The 18857-nt window shown below is 41.3% G+C and overlaps 1 protein-coding gene across 1 annotated transcript in view; it reads left to right on the top strand.

Moving 5' to 3' along the window:
* Positions 1–7206: 7206 nt before the first annotated feature.
* The window catches only part of KLKB1 (kallikrein B1), a 27272-nt gene continuing 15621 nt past the window's right edge, over positions 7207–18857 (top strand). Inside the window, 8 exon segments of the mRNA XM_063402079.1 lie at positions 7207–7248; positions 7743–7836; positions 7959–8004; positions 8457–8515; positions 11170–11332; positions 12000–12103; positions 13613–13772; positions 14341–14450. Coding sequence (XP_063258149.1) covers positions 7207–7248; positions 7743–7836; positions 7959–8004; positions 8457–8515; positions 11170–11332; positions 12000–12103; positions 13613–13772; positions 14341–14450 — 778 coding nt within the window.

Raw genomic sequence — 18857 nt, 5'->3', positions numbered from 1 at the left:
AAGTTGCTCTTGGGTTGTATGGACTAATATGATCCATTCTAATATGGTCCACTCTAATGATTAATGTGTTACAAAATAAGGAGTAATCTGTTCTTACTCATTTTGTTGACATTTACAGATTTTCTCTCTTCTCTGTTTCCATGTGTCCTTTTTCCCTGGTTTGGGGGGGGAAGTAAGTTTTCCAGGAAGTTGTGGGCAAACCAATCAGTGGTCAGGTTTTGTGCTGGCACCTGGAGTGGCCACTGTGGAGTTGGACGCGCCTCTGAGAACACAAGGAGTTAAAAGCAAGGACTTCAGAGGGAGTAGCCGTCTTTTTGTTTCCAGTGGCGAGGTGAGCACACATCTCTCCCCTTCCCCCCAGCCTGCAGGGCTGGGTGGGGGAGGGGCAAAGCCATGCAGGGCCTCTTCAAGATGAAGGGGTGGAAAACTGTGGAGGTGCCCTCCGTCCCCGTTCCCCCCGCCCCAGGAGAGAGACTCCGCTTCGGAGCTCTGGAATTGATATTGGCGGCAGCAGGTGCGGGGGGGGGGGTGCGGGGAAGAAAAGTTCCCGGCTGTGTAGAGATGTGCTGAGCCTGCGACCCTGCTGGGAGCCAGGAACTGTTAACTCTTTCTTGGCAGAAGGAAACTTTTCTAGACATTGATTCTCGTGGCTGGTGGTTTGTAAGAAGAGAGAGAGAGACAGCCTGGGACTGAGATGACAGAGGAAGATGAAAAGGATCCCAGATGGGCAGTGATGAAGAGGAGTGGCTTTTAGGCTGGACTTTTCTTGCATAATGTTAGCCTGTCCTGGTTTGAGGGGAAATGAGTTTTTCAGGAAGCTGAGGTCAAACCAATCAGTGGTCAGGTTTGAATGTTGGCACCTTTAGTGGCCACTGAGGGGCTGGACACACCTCTGAGGACACAAGGCATTAAAAGCAAGGACTCCCAGAGGGACTTCCTCTTTCTGGCTCCACTTTCAGGAGAAGAGCATCTTTTCCCTCTTCCCCTGCCCAGCTGACCAGGCTGGGCGGGGGAGGGGAGCCAGGTAGGCCAGGCTGAGGTAGGCCCGTATGGGGGGGTGGGGAAGAGAGAGAACGGGACTGGAGCTGGGCTAGCCCCATCCAGGATGGAGGAGTGGAGAACTTTGGAGCTGCCTTCCGTCCCCCTTGTCCCCGTCCCCCCCTCGTCCCGTCTCCCCGCCCCCCCAGGGAGAAGGTGCTGAGCTGCTGCTGTGTGTGGGAGCTGCCGGAGCCTGCGAGTGCCTGAGCCTGTGGCCTTGCCGGGAGCCAGAAGCTTTTAACTCTTTCTGAGGCAGAAGAAAACTATTCCCAGACATTGATTCTCATGGCTGGTGGTTTCAGAAGAGAGAGGGACAGCCTGGGACCGAGATGATAAAGGATGATGGAAAAGACCCCCAGATCGGCTAGAGATGAAGAGGAGTGGCTGTTGAGCTGGACTTTTCTTGCGTAATGTTAGCCATAGATGGACCCTGAACATAAATAAGACTGTATTTGGGTGGATGCTTTTTGGCTCAAAACCAAAGGCTTTGTAGCCTATTCTTGGAACCCTTGGCCCCAGGGGTAAATGTGGGGGGGACTGCTAGTCCCAATATGAGAAGACGGCTGGTTTTTGGTACTTGTCCAAACATCCTTAAAAGAGCTCTTTATGCGGTTTTGGCCCATGGACAGTGGTGAGAGCACTGGACATGGAAAGGAGGGTGTCACCCTGGTAGAATTCTCCCGGTGGTGCCATGGGTGACATGGGAACACGGGAGGATGGACCTGTGTTTCCTGTGGGGGTCTGTGGTGTGAGAGAGACTCCTCTCTCCTTGGATGAATTGAAGATTGTTTTTTTAAGGGATGATGACTTTGATAGGGAACCCAGGGTTGTGGAAGGTTTAAGCAAGTAAGATGAGGGTAATGTGCAAGTCTTAACTGTTTGAGCATGTAAGGGATGGAAATTGGGGGGAGGAGAAGAAATGTTCTGGGAAGTTTTTCATTTCTGTTTCTGGGTGTTTGGGTTTTCTTTTCTTTTCTATTGTCTGTTATGTAGTTTAATAAAGTTGTCTTTCTATTTCAAGTTTTGGCCCTGCTCTGCTCTGTTCTTGACCACATCTCACAGTAGCTCATTAGGAAAATCATACACTCATGGGTGCACTGACATTTGGCTAGCGCCAACCCATTGACATAGCCATAGACTGAACTTGAGTCTCTTTGAACATAAACTGCATTTGGATGGATGCAACTGGCTCGACTTTGCTGCAGTGACTGACACTGTAAGAGTGGAGCGAACAGAGAAGAGAGGATCTCTGTTCCTGCAAACCCTCGGCCCCAGGGTTGGGGATGGGGAGAGCCTGGCATGCAAGCATCCTTAAAAGAGCCCTATAGCAGCTTTAGCCCAGTGGTGAGAGCACTGGACATGGAAAAGAGAGTGTCACCATGGCAGACTTCTCCGGGCAGTTGTTTTCTGGGGTGCAGTTTATGGTGCAAGAGAGACTCCTCTCTCCCTTGCTGAATTGAAGATTAGTTTTTTTGAGTGGTGATTGATTTAAAACTTTTGGTCTATGGAGGGTAACATGTAAGGGGTGGAAGTTGGGGGAGGAGAAGAAATGTTCTGGGAAGTTTTAATTTCTGTTTTTTGTGTGTTTAGGGTTTTTTTTTTCTTTTTCTATTTCTGTTCTTCTGTAGTATAATAAAGTTTTTTTTTTCCTGTTTTCAAGTTTTAGGCCTGCTCTGCTCTGTTCTCGATCACATCCCACAGTAGTTTTTAGGAAAAACATACACTCATGGGTGCACTGGCATCTGGCCAGTGCCAACCCATGACACCTTTTGACAACACTTAGTCACTTAATACCTGGGATACTGCTGTACTTTGCAGAATATCAATAAAACAAAAGAATTTATATTTGTTCCAAATAAATTAGAGGTTTCGTTGAACTTGTCAAATTCTTTGTATTCTGATAAGCCTTGTTTTTACCATTTACTGAGGATCTTCTAAAAAGAAGTGTTTTATGATTAGTTTACATAAATGAGATCACAGATCTTGACAAATAGTCTATAGTCACTACCTTTATTTTCCCATTAAGACAAAAAGTATCTTTAACAATAGTAATACTTGCATTCTTCAGCCTTCTTTTTCAAAGATAGGTTTCATTGCTATGTAATAGCAAGAATTTCAATTTCCAGGGCTGAATCTAAACATTGTCATCTTTATAATGAGATAACTTTTGAGACCACCTTTATATGTTACTGCATATAATACACATGTTTTCCAAAGAGACTCTAAATTAAGGAATTATTTCATGCTTTTGGGTACTTGACAGTGTGAACTTTCAAAGTAAATAAGATTAGCATCCAGAATATGTTTTCTCAGGAGATTTGGCATGTAATTGAAACCTAGGGGAGGTACCTCATATCTTAAGCTATGAGCATAAGTTGAGGACTTTCAAGACAGATGAAAACTAATATTACTTCTTTTTCTTCTGTGGGATCTGTTTCATGGAAACAATTTGTGAGATAGACCAAATTATAACAATTTCTTTCCATAAGATAATTTTTATTACTTCTGACCACACTGACCAATATTTTTTCTTGCACTTTGCTTTTGTAGCATGCTCTTCTCATATGTGTATATATCTCCTAAAATTTCCTTATACTCTCCAAAATGGCCAAGAAAATAATTGAGACAAAAACTGGATAAAAATATGATAAGAAACTCATTATGAAAAGTGTATGGGTTCAAATGCTGGCACGAGGAGTCCAATGTGACAAATGCCTATTTAGTGATGCACAAAGTGCCTTTGCCAACACGAGCACTTATGTAATCCTATAATCTTTGTGTTCTGAGCTGTTCTGAAATGGCAGTGATCTCTTATCTTCTGTTGTGAAAATCGGTTCTGAAGCAATCTGACGCTGCTGAGGAAATAAACAGTGCTGAACATACAGGGAACTTCATGCCTGCTGGGTAGATGTTAAATACTTTGCATTGTGCTTTTATTAGGTTAAACCATGTGGTGTGTAGTTGTTGGTAGTGCTCAGCAACAACCCTCTGGGTGTGGGGGTTTGTTTGTTAGTTTGGGGGGTTGTTTGTTTGTTTGGGGGTTTTACTGTGTGGGGGGTTGTTTTTTTCCCTGTAGGATTGCGGAATGCAGCACAGCATTCCCAAGTTTGGTGATAAAATAATGGGACAATAAAATACAGTGTAACAAAAACTGCATGTGCATTGTAGCTGTTTGTAGTTTTTTTCTGGAGTTCCAGGTATCTGCTGTGATATTAAGGTAGCAGTTGATCTCTAAACCAAAATATTTCACCTTCTATAAAGATCCCTTTTGTATGGTGTTGGAAAGGACACAGCTTTCTACTGGGATAGCAGACATGGAGTGTGTGTTTCTGGATCATGGTTTACAGCTGCTAAGAACACTGACAACAAACAATGTGTGACCTCCCTCTTTTGGGAGGTTCTGCTTGAGAGCACCTGCAGGTGCCTCAGAGGCAGTAGAAATTTCCAGCCACCTTGACACAAACTGCTTTTTGGACTCTGAAAGCTGCATGTTTTGGACACATGCGGGAGGTGGAATAGTGATGCATATCCACCTGCCTTCCTGAATTTAATCCTCATGCTGTAAAAGAAAAAAACCTCATATATAAATGTTAGTACACTGCCACAAACAAATCATTTTGTTGTGTTTGACCTCACATGTCATCTCCTCTCCCAGCAGCTAGAAGAGTCTTAGCCTTTGGAGAATCCTACACCAGTTTTCTTCCTGAAAGAGTATTGGTGCCATGTCCTGGTAAAACTTCCAGTATAGAAGTACCTCAGTTTATAGTCAGGTCATATTTAGAAGATGACCTTCATGGTCTGCAAGGATTAAAATAATAAAAACTAAATTAGCTCACTTACTGAACTGAAAAAGTACATACACCTGAGATGCTTCTGAAAATGGGAGTTATACTCTGCTAACTATCTTTTGTTTAACAAATGGACTTTTCTATTTGATGCCTGGAGTATAACTTGTGGAGATATTAAATGTTCATTGAAATTGTGAAATACTTTGATCAAAGAAAGGCAAAAATTATCAGTTAGCAGAAGACTCAGCATTTGGCGTAGGCCCGAAGACCTCATTCCAGGCTAGTAATTGAGGGACACATACAACTTGCTCAGGAGATACTGTTTGAAAGTTTACAGGCCTTGATCAAGATACTGCAACCCTTCAGTGTATGTTGAAACATTCTGCCTTCTGTAATATCTAACAATAACCAGCATCAGGTGCTTTAGCTCCAAAAAGTAAGGCCTTGAGCACCAATGTGATTTTCCATTTATAAAAAAATGGCAAATCAGATTATAAAAAAAAAATCAAAGAAGACCTCTGAAATAACAAACCCAGTAGCTATTTATAGTTTAATATTTGTAACTCTTTTATTTTTTAAATATGATCCTGAATTTTGTTTGCATTGATTTTTTATTTGACATCTGATTTGCAGTTTTTTCTGGGCTCTGTTTCCAGGAAGACTGTTGTTGACATGTAGTTTCAGGATATGGAACTACTAAACTGCTTTTATTTTGATACAATACACAGTGCTGCACTATTGACAAATCAGTAAATTATTCTGTCTATCTTTCTGCAGCCATTTTAGGTTGTATCAAGTCAAACAGGAGATCCTGCCTTAGTGAGACAGGATTCTTCACTCAGATAACGGCATCTTGACTCATGAAAAAGATCTAGATTGTTGATTGTAGGGAGAACAGATCAAGATTTTGATTTGGAGTTTGTTTTAGCAGCATTTGATATTTTATTTCTCTCTCCTTTTTCATACACATAATGATAGCCATGAAGTTCTTCAGAATATTTTTTGATTGGTGGATTTTTTTTTTTCCTACTGGAGCATTCAAGTTCATGAAATTATTATAGTATCCTCATTCAAATGGAAGGGCGTGCATAAAGCCAAATCAAAATGAGGATGTGGGTTCTTCCCACCATACTGGTGCCTTCCTCCCTTTATTTCCTCTGAGAAACTTTTCCTCTTGCTCCACATCACAACCAGTGGGTGTTGTCTCATCACAGACAGTAGACACTCTTCCATATTGAAGCTGTTTTTTGAATAGGAATGCCATAAGAAATGTGGGATTTGGTTCTGCCAGGCAGAATTAGACCTAAATTAGGCTAGAATTCATTAACTTATTTCCTGAGGTGAAACAGTTCAGTAATTCCTGCCACCTTTGCAGATGAATGGGATTTGTGCATGGATCACAGTGGAAATCAGCAGAAAGCAGTACCAAGTGAGTAGGCAATTGCACTGCCAGGGAGATGTCATCTTAGCGAATGTGCTTAAGCTGAAGCAGGTTTTGGTTTTTAATCAAAAGTCAAAATGAAGCAGAATCAAACAGAAGCAAACTCTTCATTGTATTTTAGATTATTCAAATAATTTTTTAACTTGGATCATCAAAATAGTTTCCATTTATAAAAATCTTTTGATGAGCTCTTTTATTTCTGCTATCTGAATTACTGAACCCTAAATGCAAGATCCCGATTTAGCTAATATTTAGAATAGTGATAGCTTAATATTTAGAATATTGGTAGCTAAGTTGATACAATGAGGGAATTAAGACCAACAGTAAACTTATTTATTGAGCTCTTATGAGCCTAAGAAGTATTAGATGGTTTTGACATTCTATGCACTTTAAATTTCTAACTCTTCTCGTAGTTTAAATCATATAATCTCTGGATTTCAGAGAGGCCCAAGAAACTTATACCAGCTGAGAATTTGTCTCAGTATATTTTGTAATTTATCCTATAATTAGTATGTCCTATAATAAACAATAACTCACTCATTAACATAGAGTCCACAATACATTTTTTCTCTGTTCAGAAGGATAACTTTTTTGGTTTGAAGAACAGCACAGCAGTGTAAATGGGAGCACGTCATGTAAGTAGCAGGCCCAGTGGAAGAAAATGCATTTATTTTCCAAAGTGAGCATGCTCATTATGATTCTCTTTGAATAACATTTCTGCCTTATTTCTGAGCTTCACCATCAAATCCAACTGATGCCCTTACAGATGTAATCAAAATATTTTAGAAAGAGTGATACCTAAATTTGAGAATTTCCACTTTAAGGAAATTTCTTTTTCTTCTGCTTTTTAAAATTTTTTTCCTCAGTAGTCTGCATCTGAAACAAATAGCCATCACCAGAAGATGTCACTTCCTCAGACAAAATTCTAAAATACAGACGATGGATTATAGAAATGAAATCTTACAGAAACTTCTGATGAATGTGGGTATGACTACATGTTGCATGAATGACACAAATGATCTCAGTAAAATTTATTGTCAATCTGCTCTGTTTTTCTGCTTTTATGAATGATATACCTCATTTTTCCAAAAGTGTATGATTGGAGATTTTTTGAATTTTTGGGGGGTTTTTTTCTTGTGTTTTTATTAAAACAGTAACAAACTGGAATAATTGCCCAATAGCTGAAATGGAGAGCCCAGACAAGAAATGAAAAGGAAGAAACTAATTTTATGGAAAAAAATTCCAATCTGTTTCTGCCACCCATTGAAATGAACATACACACAAAAAGCCAAAATAATTATTTGAATACTAAAGATAAGTTGAGCAACACAAAAAAATAGTAAGTTCTGCTTGTTTGTTAAATATTTAGATACAGGTAGATTTTTTGGTTGCTTCCAGGGACAATGAAAATTCTATAATTTGATTTAAAGGTGAAAATTTTTCCAGGGTTTTAAAATATTATCATCATTTTATAGGGCAGAAAAGAGAAACTGAGTTGCATGTGTGTGGTTATACAGGATCAATTGCAGTGCAGTGTGGATGACAGATGTTCTGAAAATATGTCCCAAGGTCAGTAACAGTATTGACAAAAAGAGTACCCGTTCAAAGTAAATATTAAAGATGAGTTAGCATTGCAGGTAGTAATATTTAACACAAAGTCACAACGTGTTGACTTTTTTTTTTTTTTTAAGTAGAGTGCAAACCTGATCCATGCATCCAGACTTACTATGTGTTCAGGTATGTAATCATTATTGCAACTGGTGTTCAGTGAAAAGTTTTCATAGCAACAACACAGTGTAAGCTGGAGTATTTATGGCTTATGTTTTGGGGTTAATTTATTTCACAGCTTAAGTTATTTCATGTGAATAAAGGGTTTAGAATTCTTACAGCATATGAAGCAATGTGAGTAATTTGTATGAACAGTATTTACTGAACTATCTGGACAGCCTGTACTAGTAATGTCATTTCAGTGGAATATTGTTCCAAGTCTAAGCAAAAATGAATATTCTACTGTTAAAAGGTATGCCAAAACAGTATATCACAGCTGCAATTGTAATTTTCAATGTAATTTTGGATTAATGGTGAAACAGTACAAGTGTAAATCAGTGTTAGGCTCAGCACTGCTTTATAAAACTAATTATACACCCTTTATTGAACATATCCTAAAAAATGATTTTATGGTTTTTTAGGATGCATTGGATTTATTGGACTTTTAATTTCATTTTCTTATTTGCTTCAGTTTACAGTGGTAAGTTAACACATAATTACTGAGATTTACACACAGTGTAAAGCAGCTCTTGTAGAAGGGGAGAAGATTAGTAACTGCAGTCTGCTCTGGAGAGAGCTGTTTATCCTGCTGGATTTGGTTTAGCTAAGTTTGTGTAACTGGCATCACCCTATTGTCCGACACAGAACTTTCTAATGGGGTTTTGATGACACTGTCCTACCACCCCTATGCTGCCACCTCACCAGCACACATGGGACCATGCCACAGGCAGTTTTCACTAAAGGGCTGAGGCTGCATCCACATTGTAACTGTGAGACTGGTGGGATGCTCCATGTTCTGTGCCCAATGCAAGGTCACTAGTCTAATCAGCAGCTGGGGAAGGAGGCTCTTTGGGGGGGTAGGAGGCAGAGTAATGTATGTCTTTGGTTCTGTGTTAATGATTTACTTTGTTCTGTTAGCAAAAGTTAAACTACAAAAACGGCATTGCACTTCTCTGAAATTCCCTTTCCTGATAAATTATAACTAAGGCCTAACATGGGTATAAGTTCGGTAATGTATTAACTGTTTTCTCAGAGAACAATTAGCTAACAGCTTTTTAGCAGAATCTAATAGATAAAGGAAGTATTATTTAAGAAAAAATTTTACCTGGCTTTAAGTGACAGCAAAACTAAAATCTTGGAAAATTTCTGAGACCTATAAAACAATTAAATGAAAGCGTTCAGAACTGGCACAATTTTACATGGTGCTTTATTTAGCTTTATTTTAGCTTTACAGCATAAATAATTTTTTTGGTGTTAATTTATGCTAGGGGAAGATACATAGAGTCCAAAATATCTGATACAGTAAATAATTGCAATAGTCTTTTCTTTTAGCTTTAGAATTCACTTGGTGTATTCTAAGAATTGAAAATGTTTTTCTGTTAATGACAAAGTTGGATGAAGAAATGCCACTGAGAATAATAAATACCATTTTTTATAGAAAGGGCTTGAAAGTATGTATATAACAAAGACTTGGATGTTTATAAAGATTAATTTTTTTACTAATAAGGATTTAACCTTATTAGCACATCTAGCACATATGTCTAATGATCCTTATTTATTCTTAAAAACAATAATATATATATATATATCTCATACCTACGTGCAGGAAATCCTGAATTGCCAAAGTATAGTTTATAATCATATTAAAAAATAAAATCCACTCGTAGTCTTTTAAAACTGTCAAATCCAATATATTACCTTTTGTTTTCATTTTAAATGTCATTTGACACAGTGTGATTACTCTATAGTAGCAGATTAAGCCACTAGGTAAAATGTTTTCAGACGGGTTTCCCCCCCAGTTTGTAAAAACACATTATTTTCTCTTTATCTTTTATCCAATAACAAGCACTTTAGTAGATGAGGGAATAAAAATTGCCGTTTTATTGGTTTGCTGCTCCTTTTGGAGGGCAAGTTCAAAAAGAAAGTGGTCTGTGCAAAGACAGCTCTCTTGTGTGTTTTAATAGAGGGATCTTTGAGTCCTTGGACAAACTACCCTGCTTCTCTATTACAGTAGACCTTCAAGAGCCCCAAGAGTCTTGGGACTGACAGGACCCAAGGTAGTGGCCTGATGCTGTGTCAGGAGAGGTTTCGGTTGTATATTAGGAAAATATTCTCCACCCAGAGGGTGGTTGGGCACTGGAACAGGCTCTCCAGGGAAGTGGTCACAGCACCAAACCTGACAAAGTTCAAAACGTGTTTGAAAAGCCTTCTTGGGCACATGGTGTGACTCCTGGGGATGGCCGTGCGCAGGGCCAGGAGAGGGTCTCAATGATCCTTGTGGATCCCTTCCAACTCAGCATACTCTGTGACTGTGACTCTGTGATCTTACTAGTGCCTTCATTTTGAAAGACAGGAGCAGGTTGCTGCTGAGGTACCTTTGCCATGGAGCTCTGCAGCACGAGTGGTTGCCATTTCAGAGTTCAGTATGGCATTCAGAGGTAATAAGTCCTGCAGACGCAAGGTAGTAATACAGCTCATTTTTATTCTAGACTGTTCCTGAGACATTATTCCTGTAACAGTATTTTCTTCATTGTGAATAAGGTTTCGGGGGTTAGGGTGGAGTGAGAGAGCTGAAGGTCTGTGAAATGCTGGGAGCCATTTAGGCTGTGCAGGGTGGCACCATCTGTGACCCTGACCTCAGAGGATCCCTAAAAAATAGGCTTGTCTTTACATAAAACTTTCTGACTTCTTTTGGTCTCTGCACTTCCTCTTTCTGGTGTTCCTCATAACGATATTCTGTGTTGGTCTCTCTCAGGAGAGGCTTCTGCTATTCCTGAGATTTATTTATACCTTCCCATTTGCCGTGGGAAGGTATATTCCACCTCTGCCATGCAGATCTGCCCTGTGGCCCATCCAGCTTTCTGGGTTTCAACCTGGCCTCAAGCTGCCCTGCTCCAGAATAGGGTATGAGGCAGGGAACAGAAGGAGACACCCCAGATAGTATTATTTCTGCTGGAGTGAAAAGATGAGACACTCAGAGGAACTGTGCTACTCACCCCCCTTAACCACTTCTCCTGACAAAAGCCTGTTTTAAAAGCAAGGCCAGTGACTAAGAGGAGCAGTGGCTTCACCCTCTCCTGGTGAACTGGGTGTTCCCATCTCTAATAATTGACACCTTTTGTTATTCCGTGTCAGAATGTGTGACTCAGATCTATGAAAATACATTCTTCCAAGGAGGAGACCTCACTACAGTTTTTACACCGACTGCCAATTACTGCCGAATAGTGTGTACTTACCATCCTACCTGTCTGCTCTTCACCTACTTGCCAGCAACATGGACTAAAGATCCTGCAAAAAGGTAGAATGTTCATTTACTTGTGTCTTTTGCTGGTCTCCTGTGATAATTTAGAAACCTGGTAACATTTTGACAGAACATGGGCATGCAGGGAAAGGTGCAGGGTTGCCATGGAAAACAGTGTCAAGTATCTCTGAAATGGGTGATCTAAGAGTAATTGCTTGAATTCAAAAGGTTAAGTTTGACAATGCCCAATTTTTCACACTCACACACTATCCCTTTCAAGGCAAGAGAACTGACTCTGCACTCCCTCCTCTAGGCCACATATTTATTGTTGAGGGACAATGTGAATAATTTCACATCTCCAATGATCCCCTGTACTGTTCCCCATCCTTTCTATTTAGCATATTTTTCTCACAATTAAGAATTTCACTAGCCTGAGAGAATGGAGTTGTCTTCTCTCTATGCCCAGTGCATTTCTGTTCTCCAAACCCTGGGCTCTGCTTCTCATTTTATTGAGAACTCTTGGAGCTCCCACAGGTACAAAATATTCTCATATTCTAGCAGTGCCAATGAAGTGTGTAAGGCTTGACCCTATTTTTCTTCCAATTGCACTTGTCAAAATTTTCATGTTAAGGGATATTGGACAGGCTGCATTTCACCTGAGGAACAGTTATGAGAGTCTGTGTTGTACTGTAAAAGCTATGAATTGCTGCATTTTAAAACACAGGTTCTCCTGCTATTTAAAAGACAGCGATACAGAAATGCTGCCGAAAGTGGATATGGAAGGCGCTATCTCTAGACATTCCTTAAAACAGTGTAACAAAATTAATGGTAAGATATAGTTATTCAAATGCATGTATTTTATGCTCTGCATTGTGTAGCAACTGTAAAAAAATTAGCATTTTGAAAAGAGGAACAGAATCAGGGAAGCAGCCAAGCGGTAATTTGTGTGTTTTTTGCCAGACCACTTTCAAACACAGGTGACAAAAACTCCACTGGTTTTACTCTTCAGACCCACCTATCCCTCATCCAGGTGCCCCAGATGAGGTAACAGGGAAATCATGCTCCTGCAGTCACTGTTTCATTTGCTAGAAGCAGGTGGCAGCCCATGCTTTAACTGCTGACTCCTGTTCTAAAGATTAATTTACTGCCACAATTCCACTCCAGAAAGTGACTCATATGGCTCATGTGTGACCCTGCTTCATAGCTCTGAGGTGCAGATGCTTAGCAAAGCAAAAGTGCATCACGATACTAGTACTTTTGTGATTCTGTGTAATTTTTTGGCAGCTGCATCTTTTAGGGTATATGTGCTTTACATGAAGACTTAATGTCAGCATGCCATACCTGCAAGTTATCACAGGCATATTAAAAGCCTATTGAATGTGTTATTTTATGTATGTTTTAAATTTGCACTGTCATAATGATGTCATTAAAAGGAGATTAAGCATGGCATGTTATTTTAGAGAAACAGAATAAGGAAGAATATAGTTATTCACTTCCTGCCTTTGAGGACAAATAGTGTCTTATAGATGTCAGGTTAGTTCTTTAGCTTGTATAGCAACTCAACATGGCAGGACTAAGTGGGTTTTTATGCAAGTTCTTCACTGTAGCTATTATCAATTAATTGTTCTTGCTTTTGATTGCCACTTGCCCTTCAGAGCAGTCAGGCCCATTAAAAGCCCTTTCCTGCCAATAACCCTTCATGCTTGTATTTCTGAGTATCTTGGAATAGAAAAAGAGATTTCAGTGAGATGTTATTCTTTATGATATTTAGATTAATTGATATCACTGCAATTACTGTAGAGTCAGACTAAAATGCAAATCTATCCATTCATGTTTAAAAATGCCTCTTTGCTGACTCTTCTTCTGTGAAATAACCTTCATCTCAAACCCCACAGTTGCAGTTCTCCCTCTGTGGACTGTAAATATATTCTGACTCAAGTGGGAAATGTCTGTTGCTTATGAGGACAGAATTTGCCATTTAAACTGCTCTATAAATTTGGAACCGGGAAAATATATTTTATTATGGATTCTGAGTTCTTTGGGAATGTCATCCTGGTCTCAGTCAGCCACAGTGGTTAGAGCCCCTCTCTCATGTAGGCAAAGGCACTGTCAAAGTCTGCTGTTTTTCCCCCTTGCCATGGGGTACTACACTAAACCTACATTTCTGATTTGGTGCTAGATCTGTGTATAAAGCATGATGTAACTGAAGTGAGCGTGGGATGTGGCATCTGGATTATGGGGGCTGTGTCATACAAACTGCTATCTTTTGGGCAATTTGGGGCACGGGATGGGGAAAAGAATAGAAGTACATTTTCAGAACTTGGTCTCTCTTCACAGCTTGCAGCCCAGATGTCCATGTAGGACTGGATATGGAAGGGAATATTTTTGATATTACTACGGTTGACAGCTATCAAGAGTGTCAAAAACGATGTACCAATGACAACCGTTGTCATTTTTTTACATGTGTCTCTGAAACACTTCACAATGCAAGCTTTTGGTAAATACAGGTTGGATTAATTTCCCTGGACAACCCTGTGCCTAAGTAGATTAAATCTCAGAGCACTCTAAGGTGCAAGAATTTACTCAAGAATATTCAATTTATTCCTCCTTGCGATGTTTGTTCACACTTACAGGTAGGAAAATATCAGTAGTAAATTGGCTTTCATTTGTCCATTGGTGAGAACGACAAACTTGATTATTACAGCCCTGAAAAAAACCCTAAAATCCTCTAAAGATACTGAAATGCAAACTATATTGATAGCTGTGCTGTATTTTTGTTCTGTTAATCTTGCTCTGCTTATTGTTCTGAAAATAATATCATCAGAGCATCCAGAGAAATTATTTGTTTTAATGAGACCTATTTTTGAGCTCTTAATCTACTCAATTTTGCAAGTTAAACATTGTTCAGCTAGCTCTGTTCATCATTTGAAGCCTGTTCTGGAGGTTGGAGGTAGTTCTGGCCCATGGCCAGACCATGCACAACGGTAGGAATTGTGGGTTCAGGAGGATGGTTTAGTCCAAGGAAGAAGACCTGTTTTCTTACCACTTTACGCTTTGTCATTCAGTAAAAAATGCTTCTTGAAAAATACCAGTATAGGAACTCCAACCAACATAAAGGTGCTTGATGAAGTTGTGTCCGGATTCTCTCTAAAGCCATGCCAGCTTTCTGAATTGGGTAACTATTTAAAAATCTCTGATTCTATTTACTTTTAAGGGTCATGTGTCCTGAAATACAATCTATCACTGACATGTAGAATGTTTCATTATGTAGAATGATTCTAATATAATCTTATTCTTAAAAGATAGTTAGTACACTCAGGGACAAAGGAGGTTCATCTCTCTTCAATTTTTTTCATGTTAACATTTATCTTACAGAAATAGTTCTCTTCTTTAAAGATCTAAAGAATTCTTTCATAAGATTAGCTTGGTGACATTGTATGTTATCTTTCTATCATGGATACAAAAAGGAAAGATAAAAGCCCATCAGATTCAAAGATAATGGGAAATATAAAGCTTTCTACATTCTGTTTTTACACAGTGTATGCACTTGAAAAATTTTAATGAAGATCTGCAGTTTTCTAATACAGCTGGCTAGTAGAAAAGATATATTATGCATTTTATGGGTGATTTGTGATGAAAGCAAAAAGTCTGTGCTTGGTCCTGTAATCATTACTCAGACAAAATTCTCAAGGGTCTAAAATCAAACAATGTGTATCAAACCTTCTTATTCTCAGTTGAAACATCTTTCATTTTTTAATTTTTTTTCTTTTTCTTTTTAATTCTATCTCCACTTTGTCTTACTATGTGATATTATCCCTTCTTAACAATGATGATGTTATTCTGCTTTCATATAGTCTTATTTTATTTCACAGATAATCTAGTTTTCCTGTATAATCATGTTTTGTAGATACTGAATCAATATATTTATTTCTAAAATCAGTGCTTGGATTTACTGCTGAGCAGTGCTGGCACAGCATCAGCCCTCTCTCCCCAACATTCCTCCCATCAATAGTCGGGGGGAGGGCAAGATCCTCTGAGGGAATACAACTAGGTCAGCTGACCCAAATTACCCACAGGGACATTCCATATCATATGATGCCAGCTCAGCTTTAAAATCTAAGGAAAGGAGGAGGAGGGGTGGGCATTTATAATTTACAATATTTGTCTTCTGGAGCAACCACTACACGTGCTGAGGCCCTGCTTCCCAGGAAGTGGTTGGATATCATTGATGGGAAGTAGAAAATAAAATTATTGGGTTTTTTCTCTTTCCTCTTTGTGTGTGTGCAAACTTTTGCTTTTGCTTTAGTAAACTGCCATATTTCAACCTGTGAGTCATTTTCCATCTTGTTTTCCCTCACCTGTCCAGCTGGGAAAGGGGAAGGATAGAGTGAGTTGCTGGGCATCTGGCATCCAGCCAAGCTCAACCCACCTGTGAAAAAGGCATATTGTGTGTGTGGCTCTATGCAGATATTTACTATATGTAATATGCTAGGTAGAAAAGTTATGCAATATTAACATTTTAAATAATATAGTAAATGTAGTTTTTAACATTGAATCTAAGTAAGAATTGTGTGTAAGGTATTGTCCTTAGCTCAAGAGCGAAGAGAAGATAACCCGGAGGTTTCTACACAGAGAGAACAATTACAACAAGCCAGACTAAAACCCCTCTTGGATGTTTCAGAGGGAAAGATGCATATCTCCTTGAAACCACCCTGGTCAAGCCAGACTATGCATATCTCCTTGAATCCACAAAGCTACCTGGTTAAGCCAGACTCCAGGACACCAGGGGTTTTGCAAAAGGCTCTTGGCAAACGGGCTTTTCTTAGATAAAGTATGCATAATCATTAAAGTTTGTCCTCAAAAATAGAGATGCTTCTCTCTAACGGGGCCCTTCTTTCTCGCAGCTTTTGTCTGAGAGGAGAGGGGACGGTAGACCTGGGCTACCTTTCTTTGCTCTTATTGCCTCATTATTTGTCCTGTCTCTGAAAACTTTTTAAACTTTTATTATTGTATTAATATTTTTGTAACCAATTTTTATTCTTTATTAAATTTCCATAAATTTCAAAAAGCGAGTTATTGGCATTTATCACAATTTGGTAGCAGAGGTCGGTTTAAAATACCCCACTGTGGGTGCTGTGAGAGGATTAGAGACCAGGAAGACGCGTCCCGCCTGCATTAGGCGGCCTCGGCTCTGGTCCTCGCAGAGTACCCCAGAAAGGGGTAAGATCCAAGGACAAAAGGAGGCAATAAGGCAAAGAGAAGGGAAAGAATTCCCTAAAAACCGCGGTAACCAGCTCCTAACATCAAAGTGTGCACGAAGAATAAAGACCCAAGGACAACGGAGTGGTAAGAATTGCTGGGATTGGGGGTGGCAGCGTTTGGCGCGGAACGGGGGCTGAAAGTGTGTGACTGAGAGGCGGGCTGGGGTAACACCCGGACCTTCCAAGCGAGAGCGGAGTCCCCTACGCTGCGGTTCCGTTGTCCCGCGAGGGAGGCGGCCAGCACGGGGACGAAAGTGAATGGTAAAAAGGAGTGAGAGAAACCCCCCAGGGAAAAGGTAAAGTGTGTGAAAAAGGGGACCCTAAAAAAAAAAAAAAAAAAAAAAAAAAAAAAAAAACTTTTGCTGGGATTGAGGAATTATTCCAAGAGCACCCAGGGTTGATAACCAGCTGGATTGGAGGAAGCAATTCCGAGACATCCAGGGTTATGTTAAATTCTGCAGAATCTATGAAATAAACCCAAGAGCACCTGGGGTTGGGAAGGGAGAACCCCCAACACTGCCAGATTGAGGGTTTATGAAGGGCATTTTCTGGCCAGGTACTCTTAAAGAGTGTAAAAGTGTGTGGAAAGTAAAAGGTACCTTGTTGTTGTGATTGTTTTGTTGTGTGTGAGATTAAGTGAAAAATAGAGTGGAGTGAATGTGGACGAATGAAAGTATAGAAAGTGTAGATTTTTATTTTATTTTAAGCTTTATTATAGTTCCTCAGAGAAGGTAAATTGTATTAAGAAATAGTGTGGGAGAAAGGAGAAAAGTAGTTTTTGTGGGGGAAAAGGGAAGGTAAACAGAGACAGGGATGGGTAGAATAGAGAAAATTTTGAAAGAAAAGGGATAGAAGTCCAGTGGGGAGAAATCATCAACAGAGATACCACCCTAAGATCGTCCCCTGGGAGCTGCACCGCCGGCTCCGGTGTTGGTGCCTGTCTCAGTCCCAGTGCTTGCCCCAGGTTCTGGCTTGTCGCTGGTTTCTGCCCCAGTTTCCGTCCCAGGCACGAGTCCGCTGTTCGCAGCGGCAGCCCAGCCGGTTTCTCCCCTCCCCCCCCATCGCTGTTCGCAGCGGCGGCTCAGTCGGTACCCAGCCCCCACCCCGGTCCCTCTCGCTATTTTCCCGCAAAGGCTTTTTCAGCCTCATTCCCAGTATTTTGTTTGTTTGCTAGTTTGTTTTAGCAGCGCTGAGCGTTGCCGCCACTGCCTTGCTTTTGTTGGAAGCGGCGAGTACAGTCGCCATGAGCCACGTGGGGGGTGGCCGCGTGGTGGCTTAGCCGACCCTGGAGGGTCCCCCCCCCCACGGCGGCGGTGGCGGCAGAGCGGCTGGTTTCCTCTCCCTCCTCCCCCCAGCAGCGGCGGTGAGTCCCCCTCCGCTTGCGGCGCGGGGGGGGGGGGGGCTTTTCCCTCTCCCCTCCCCCCCTCAGCGGCGGCGAGCCCCCCCTCTGCTTGCGGCACGGCGGCGGCAGGGCGGCTGGTTCCTTCTCCTCCCCCCCTTAGCGGCGGCGGGGTTCTCCCCGCGTTCGCGGTGGCGGCGGGGCGGCTGGCTCCCCCTTCTCCCTTCCCTCCCGGCGGCGGTTCCTCCGCTGTCGGCGTGTGGCGGGCTGGTCCGGTCCCTAGCTGCATCAGTAGCGATTCCAGCTCCGGTGGTGCTAGGTGTGACTGCTGGAGGCAGCTAGAGCCGCCAGCATGGGCCATGCGGGAACAGGGCCGCATGGAGGAGACCGGAAATTACTTCCCCTTCGGGAATTCCGGTGGCAGACCCCGCCCATGCCCCGTCCTTGGAGGACCAAAAATCAGTGATCAGTCCTCCAAAGCTTCCCACTCCCTGTTGGGGAAGCCGTTCCCTTGGAAACCGCAGTCAATGCAGATCTTCTCAGGAAGAAAGGGAGAGGGGCGGCCGCACAGCCGTGCCATGGCAGAGGGGCTGCCCGGTGGACGCGGCGCCGAGCCGCGCGTGGGACACGCTGCTCTCTGCCTGCCCCTCCTCCAGCTCACTTATCAGCGCCCACAGCTGCCCTTTTCCTTATGACCGAGTGACTCGGGTCATAGAAGTTTTAAAGATTTTTTTCAGTGTTTCTCATGCGCTGGCCTTCAGTTTCTCTCAAATCGGTAGCCTGTAAACTCAGACAGCGTGCACACGTGTTCTGGGATGTTTTAGGAAGGACTTGTGGTTTTTTTTTGAGAGGAAAAGAGACAGTGTCTGAAGCTGTGCTTTTTAAATGACTGCTGCTTGATGTGCTAACATTTTTTTAAGCGTTTTTTACTTGATGAGAGAGAGCTTGGCCATGTGAAGTCAGTGTTTAGTGCTTTTTAAGT

This window comes from Prinia subflava, chromosome 7 (assembly GCF_021018805.1).
Source record: "Prinia subflava isolate CZ2003 ecotype Zambia chromosome 7, Cam_Psub_1.2, whole genome shotgun sequence".
In the NCBI taxonomy this organism is placed as follows: Eukaryota; Metazoa; Chordata; class Aves; order Passeriformes; family Cisticolidae; genus Prinia; species Prinia subflava.
This window is presented reverse-complemented; position numbering and strand designations above follow the sequence as displayed.